General features: G+C 34.5%; 1 protein-coding gene across 1 annotated transcript in view; it reads right to left on the minus strand.

Annotated features, from left to right (window-relative positions):
• Nucleotides 2574–7567, minus strand: part of LOC107644054 (sucrose synthase 7) — a 6086-nt gene continuing 1092 nt past the window's right edge. Inside the window, exons 2-15 of the mRNA XM_016347838.2 lie at nucleotides 7365–7497; nucleotides 7127–7281; nucleotides 6844–7036; nucleotides 6632–6750; nucleotides 6155–6371; nucleotides 5801–5896; nucleotides 5512–5685; nucleotides 5315–5431; nucleotides 4954–5120; nucleotides 4623–4847; nucleotides 3969–4535; nucleotides 3679–3817; nucleotides 3419–3576; nucleotides 2574–2906 (exon numbers count right to left, since the gene is read on the minus strand). Of these exons, the coding sequence (XP_016203324.1) occupies nucleotides 2744–2906; nucleotides 3419–3576; nucleotides 3679–3817; nucleotides 3969–4535; nucleotides 4623–4847; nucleotides 4954–5120; nucleotides 5315–5431; nucleotides 5512–5685; nucleotides 5801–5896; nucleotides 6155–6371; nucleotides 6632–6750; nucleotides 6844–7036; nucleotides 7127–7281; nucleotides 7365–7497 (2623 nt within the window). The 3' untranslated portion in view covers nucleotides 2574–2743. The remainder of the gene's footprint in view (nucleotides 2907–3418; nucleotides 3577–3678; nucleotides 3818–3968; nucleotides 4536–4622; nucleotides 4848–4953; nucleotides 5121–5314; nucleotides 5432–5511; nucleotides 5686–5800; nucleotides 5897–6154; nucleotides 6372–6631; nucleotides 6751–6843; nucleotides 7037–7126; nucleotides 7282–7364; nucleotides 7498–7567) is intronic.

The raw sequence follows: 7567 nt of genomic DNA on the forward strand, positions 1-7567 counted from the left end.
GTTTTAGGATTCGTAGATTTGAGAGTCAATCTACGAGCAACCAAAAAAATTGAAAAATCACGTCTTGGATCTTCGATCTTCGAGCACTCTCGTCACACACCACCTCGATCCATTCCACGCTCACCGCACCATGTTAAAAGTGAGCTTAGAGAGGTGTTTCTTTGTGTGTTCTCATAGAGCTGAGAGAGAGATGAACAAGAGAAGAAGAAGGAATTTGGTAAAGGTGATTTTGATGATTAAAACCCTAAAGGAATATACAAGCTACAGTACCTATTTATACAATGTACAATTACAGCTGTAATCCTATAATTACAAATCTACCCTCTAACAATATCAAGTTTGTTACAATCAGAATTAATAGCAGAATTAGTTATGTGATAGACGAAATGACATAAGCGATGAACAATTTGAAGAATTCTATGAAAATTTTGATCTTATGGGTGAAGGTGAAGGTGAAGCTAGAAGAACCAGTTTCTAATGATATTACGTGGAAAGAACCGAATGCTGAAAGTGCTAGAAAAATGGAATTAATTAGAGAACAAATAAAGAATCAATTGCCTGATCGATTGTAATCTTAGTAATTTGGTTATGTAAAATCAACCTTCAATAATGGAAAGTATTTGTTATCATCGTTATTTTAATATCCATTCTCTTATGTTAAAAAATTGTATTTTTTGAGTTATTTATTCAAACGCTACAACTTTAAAATAAGTACTTTTATAGTTAAAAATTCAAACACAAAATAACTTATTTATAAGCTACTATTAATAAAAGTCCTTATACTTTAAGCTCTTTTTTCAAAAGAACTTATTTAAGTTATTTAGCCAAAGTGGGTCATACTCATGTATGTAGATGATATGCTTGTCACGGAAAGTGATGATCAAGAGATTCAAGAGACTATGAACCAGCTACACTCCATTTTTCTTTTAAAAGATCTTGGTGACCTGAACTTCTTCCTCGAAATTGAAGTCAATCATCACACTGACTTTTTTATCTCCCTGAACCAGTCCAAGTACGTTTTCAAGAATTGCTATCCAAAGTAGAAATGCTCGAATATAAAGCCATGAATACTCCTATGTATTTCTCGTGCCGCTTGACATCTTCAGGGAGCATGCCATTTGAAGATCCGACCATGTTTAGGTCGTTGGTTGGAATATTACAGTATGTGACGATAATGCAACCTAACATCACATTCACAGTAAATATGCTCAGTCAGTTCCTCTCAAATCCATTACAAGATCAATGGACTGCGTTAAAGCGCTTAATTCAATACTTGGCAAGTACCATTTTTCTTAATCTTCAATTCCATAAATCTAATGACCTTCGCTTGATTGGTTTTGCAGACTCCGATTGGGCCTCGAATCTGGAAGATAGAAAATCAACATCAGGAGATTGCATCTCATGAAAATGTACAAAACAAACCACTGTTAGTCGAAGCTCAACAGAGGCAGAGTTCAGAGCGCTTGCTGCAATCTTTGCTGAGTTGATATGGGTCCGAACGCTCTTCACTGAAATGCATCAACCTTGTATGAATGCCCCCCACTTATGTATACTATGATATCATGTCGCTGTGCTTCTTGCTTAGTACTACATAACGGCACGAAACACTTCGAGCTTGATCTATACTTTGTTCGTGATAGAGTTAATCAAGGCTTGGTTCTGGTTACACACATCCCTGCATCAAAACAGATCGTGAATGTCCTAACAAAACCTCTTTCAAGCCATTTTTTCGAAAAGTTCAGAGACAAACTCAGGCTTGTGCTTCACCCGCCTTGAGTTTGTGGGAGTTGTAAAGACATCAAAATAGTCATTTAAGATTCTATTAGCTTAGCAACGATTATAATGCAAAAGCTGTTATTGAATATAGTAGTGCTGAGATTAGTATATAAATAAACCGGCACTTGTATTTTGATGATATGCAATAATAATAATTCTTTTCATTCATTTAGTGCTCGATTCTTTATATTACCCTTTCTATACATTGTTAGTTGCCATATATATATATATATACCTTATGTGAGATAGTTGCAAATTTTAAAATTTTTCAATAACTTCTAGTAACTTGATCCACATATAGGATATTATTTGTACGTTGTGCTATGATTGAGAGCTCTTCTAGAAATTATCTTTTAGAACTTAAAGTGTCTTTTTTTTTTCTTCTTCTGTATAGTATTTGTATGTATATCTAAATTATTCATTAATAATCTTCCTTAATTTATATTGGTGTACTTTAATTTCTAAGTTGAATGTACAATAATAATATCAAATTTTTAACTTATATAAAGTGTATTTTTTCTTGACTTATAAAATGGAGTGTAACTTTCAACCAATTCCACCTAATGGATAAGGTTTAGTTATTGTATTAATTTTCGTTCTTTTTTTTTTTTTAAATGATAGTCTTTAGCGAGCAGATTTTGAATGGAAAGGAAAGAAAAATATTAAATTGCAAAAATATTATGTAGAAATTTAGTAGTTAATTTTTTATGTATATATAATATAATTGATATGTATTCAATTTTATATTTTGAATTATGATTTGCAATGCTTGGCGAAAAAATAAATAAAAGATGATGTAACAAGATGAATCCATGTCTACGAGAGCTTTTTATTAATGTTTTGGAATAATTGACAAGCTACTTTTGAACTTTCTCTTATTGGTACAATTTATTTTATAAGATTATTGAAACTACAGAAAGGTAAACTCATTAGTATTTGAGTTAAAACTAGAAGGAATGAACTAAATTTACATGTGATTGTTGTTATTCCATGTGAATATACGATCCAGATTCTGTAAGAAGTAATGAAGGATGAACAAAGATCCAATCATGCCAATCCACCAACTTAAGCGATTCCTTGTCCCTAAAATGCTACTCTCTTGAGGGGAAATTACTTCCTTACCCTCATCCCTGCAAATTAAAACCTACTTTGGTTAATAAAGGCTAGCAAATACAAAAGCTTATGACAAACTTGTAATCTTATTGATATCTTATTAATGTGTGTGTTTTTTGAGGTTTTAAAAACTGAACCAGTCATCAAACCATTCTAATTATTATTTGTCAATTTAGTGATTCAACTGATTTAATTATAATTCAACTAAAATAATCAAATTATAAAAAATAATATATATGAATTATANNAAATACAACATTCATAAATACTGAAAAAGATTATCCGGCAGTAATTCATAAAGTGATGTTTTATTCAAAAATATATTTTTGTTATAATAAATACTTATATGTCCCTTTATAAATGCATGAAATACATACCACCTAAACTGTTTTATGAATATGCAATAATTTCTCTTGTGATAAAATATTATAATTTAGTCCATTGAGTGTCCAGAGTTAAGACTTTGGTGTTATGAAAGATGAACATCATGATTAAAATGAAATTTAACTACTTGTACTATGTGACTTGCCTTGGAATCTGAGGTTCAATCCTGGAAGTTGGTGCTGCTGCAACATCAGGCTTCAAGATCTTAGGTGATGCTCCTTCTGGTGCAGATTTTTTTCCTACAGTTGTTGCCATTGGTGCAGGATCAAAGGATGCCTCACCAGGAATGGGAACTTTCCTTGCCTGCAATGCAAGGCAACTCAATTAAATCTATGTATATGTTTTTTTGAATAGTTATTAATCCTTGGTGAAAGGAATTAACCATGTCTGAAATAAGAAAATTACCAAGTTCCTGAATTGGAGATTATAGAGCATGTGGATGTATCTTTCCTTTGCCAACTTTTGTTCCTTATTTAGCCTTCTCCAGATCCCATAGATTGATCCCATGTTCAAGATTTTCTTTGCATATATCTTCCATGTGTAGCTACAAATAACACACAAGAACTCACATTAAGAAATCCATCCCTGACGCTGTGTTTGATAAGTGTTTCAAGACAGAAAAGTTTGGCTCGAGATAAAAACATTGTTGCATTTTTCTCCAAACACATTTTTATGAATGTGGTTAAGAATTTTACCATTCATTGATGCGTTGAAGACCAGCTTTGGAGATTGTATTCCAGTGTTCAGGATCAGTCTTGCAGATTTCAAAGAAATCAGCAATCTTATTGCTTGATTCATCTCCATTGTAAGGATCAATATGAAATCCTGAGACTCCATCAACTATAATCTCTGCAGGGCCTCCTTGATTTGTAGCAAAAGTTGGTAATCCACAGTTCATAGCCTCAATCACTGTGAGACCAAAAGCCTCATACATTGCTGGCTGCACAAAAGCTCCCTTTGTATCTGCAATGCAGCGATACAGCTCGCTGTTTCGGTAGCGATCTGTTTGCGCTGCAATCCACCTGAACTGGCCCTTGAGTTTGTATTCTTCTATCAAGGAATGCATCTTCTTGATCTCTGAGATTTCCTCTCTGTCTTTTGATTTGCCTGGATTGAAGAACCCTCCAACAATCACAAGGTTCACCAAACTTCGCAGCCTCTTATTCTTCGCATACCACTCCACTAGGCCACTGAGATTCTTCACTTTGTCCAGCCGAGCCATCGAGAATATGATCGGTTTCTTTTTGTCCTCCAAATACCCTCTGTTCCAAACACATTTCAGGTTTGGAATTAGGCCATTAAAGTGACATGTTTCCAATAATACAGTAAATTCAGGGACAAACACTTACATGTGTTCTTCATTGTCATCCTTACTATAAAGTAGTTCCTCGATAGCCGGATGAAATTCGATCAATCGCTGTTGTTTTTCTGTAAAAGGGAAGTACACTGATTGATCAGCGCCAGGGGCGGCAATGTTGAACTTTGGATCAAAGACACTGATGCCAAACACGACACGACATAGCCCCGGCATGGTAAATGCAGTGTGAGCTTCATACTGTCCCGGCTTATTCGTGCTGATTACACAATAAAATGAAGTTACTTGTATTCCAAGTAATGTCAATCTGAGTTGAACTTATAAGAATGTATGATTCACAAGAAATTAAAATAAAACCTATATACCTTCCAGCAATCTCTTGGTATGTGCTAGTTATGATGAAATCAGCTGAATTCATTGAGATCATGTCAGCAGTGAATTGACTTGTAAAGTGGTATTTCTCATCAAATTCATTCCATTTGACATCTGAATCTTCATATTTGGTCTTTTCCAAAGCATGAGCAATGGTTGCCTTCATTTATACAAGGTTTTAAGTATTAGACTCTTAGTTAAAGTGTTAATAAGAGTCAATTAAGTTTTTGGTTCGTGTAAAATTCCATGAGTCCTTGTAAACTCTCTCTTTAGTCTCTACTGATGAATTTTCTTTGCTAATGTACATTATTAATTCTTATTTATATATGCATCAAGGTAGGTGACTGAATCAACCTGTGTTACTCCAAGTTTATTAGCCATTAAGGATGAGACCAAGTTTCCATCAGTGTAATTTCCAATGATGAGGTCAGGCTTTCCTTCCAAGTGATCAAGAATCTTGATAGTAGCATCCTGTTTATGATAAAAGATAACATGAACGGTAAAAAACATCACTGGATTGAAGAATGAAATAAAGATATGATTGGACATGCCTGCGCAAATCTTTCTAAGTAAGGGTATATATCGAAGCGCGACACCCATTGCCGGAGGATCCCCTTCTCCGTCCAAAAGGGGACCCTAAGAATGTGAGAGTGCTTAGTGTTGATGATAGGTTCCAGTTCCTGGTTACATTTGGTCCCTTTAGCATCTGGTATGAGCCTTGTAACCTGTGTGCATGGATCACAATTAGAAACAAAAAAGAAAATCAAGTGTTATTTGCATTTTTTGAACCATGATTAGTATTTTGTAATACTCTAGAGTTACTAGACCTCAGTAACTTACCACAAGAATCTGTGGTTTCACACTAAGGCCTTGTAGCTTAATCTTTTGCAGTAACTCTTCTTCTAAGGCCCTTACTTGATCAAGAATATAAACTACCTGTTGGAAAAAATAATCCCAACAAATCAAAAGATTATTCACTTCAATAAAATTTCTGGTTAGATATCAAAGAGTAATACTACAACTTCAAGGTTTTAATTGGATTTGTTATGTCGAAAAATCTAATAACAATATTCTTACACAGACATCTAATTACGTATTTTTATACTGTCATATCAACAAAAACAACTTAGCCAATAGTCAGTGCATTAAAATTGCACTCGTAACAAAATCATGTGAAAGGAAGGGATTTCTTACCTGGCCTCCGGTATCCGGCAATCCAAGAACATCTGCTTGTCCAAAGTAGCCATGAATGGAGAAAATAACAATGTTGAACATATTTGGAAGCCTGCTGAAAAGTGATTCCAACTTCAATGGATCTGCAGCTTCTAGAACCTCCGAAAGCATTCTCATTGTCTCTTTAACCCTCCCTGCAGTGTTCCCCCACCCCTTATCAAATCCCCACTCTCTGAACCTGCTCACAGAAAAAGAAATTCATATCTTAACAAATATACCCTTGAAAAGTTGAGTTTAATTTTGATGCATACACAGCCATTCAATCACATTCGTTCTTTCAGACGACCATTTACACGGTCAATGAAAAAAATAGTTATTTTTGTTGATGTGACGTTACATGATTAGATGCACGTCTAAAATTGTTTCATACTGACAATGTATCAAAATTAAATTCTAAAAAGTTACTAAAGAAATAAAATACAAGAGTTAGACGTTGACCTTTCTTCAAATCTCTGGTAAGGTGTATCTTTGCGGAGAGCAGAAACATATGTTTCAGCTACTTTCAGTGCTGTTTGAAGCTTTGTCAAGTTATTCAATTTGTCATTAATCATAAGGTTCTGCCATAATGGTAAAAGAAGAAAACATGAATTCAGCTTTCTCTTATTTATCTTGTTCAAGAATTTTTATAGTACCATGCTTTTCATTTTCACCTCTCCTTGATGATTAAGGCTTAACAAGTAATCAAGCAATGCATTTGAACTTTGGGACCTCTCATTCAACCTTGAGCTCAAGATCTTCGTGGTGAAGTTTAGTCCATTGCCAATCGAAGAAGAAAGCGCCAAGCGTGGCGTAGTGAAATCTATAGCCCCAAAATCTATCTCCAATGAATTTTCATCACTTGCCCTGCATCCATATTCAACTTAAGTTTCACTAAGCTGCTACATCTTGTGATTAAATTATAGGTATTGCTTTGGAGAGAATTTCAACACTTACCAATTCTCATCAAATATCATTTCCTTGCATTTCAAGTAATCTGTGGCCTCAATACCTTCCACTTGCAAATCATCTGCAGTCACTTTAACAAATTCCCAGAACCCTGGATTCGGCCGAACTGCGAAAGCAACATAAGGAGGAACAACAGCAGCTTCCTGCAACACAATTCAAAGTTTATAAATATGAACACCCTTTTGATCACTGAAAAGAGAGAAGTGAGATCATTGTTTCATGGAACCTGAGTGGAGCTGAGGATGTAACCTAACAAGCCCTCTAAAAGCTTGTTCCTCTCACCTCTGTCTTCAACTGCTTTCTCCAAATCTTCCATTATTTGTTGGTGTTTCAATAACCTTTTCCCTCTAGCAACAAACCTGTTTCATGTTTTTTCATCCCCAAAAAAAAAAAAATTGTTATAAAAGAAATGAAAGAGACAAATTACGG

The sequence above is a fragment of the Arachis ipaensis genome, chromosome B05 (assembly GCF_000816755.2).
Source record: "Arachis ipaensis cultivar K30076 chromosome B05, Araip1.1, whole genome shotgun sequence".
Classification (NCBI taxonomy): Eukaryota; Viridiplantae; Streptophyta; class Magnoliopsida; order Fabales; family Fabaceae; genus Arachis; species Arachis ipaensis.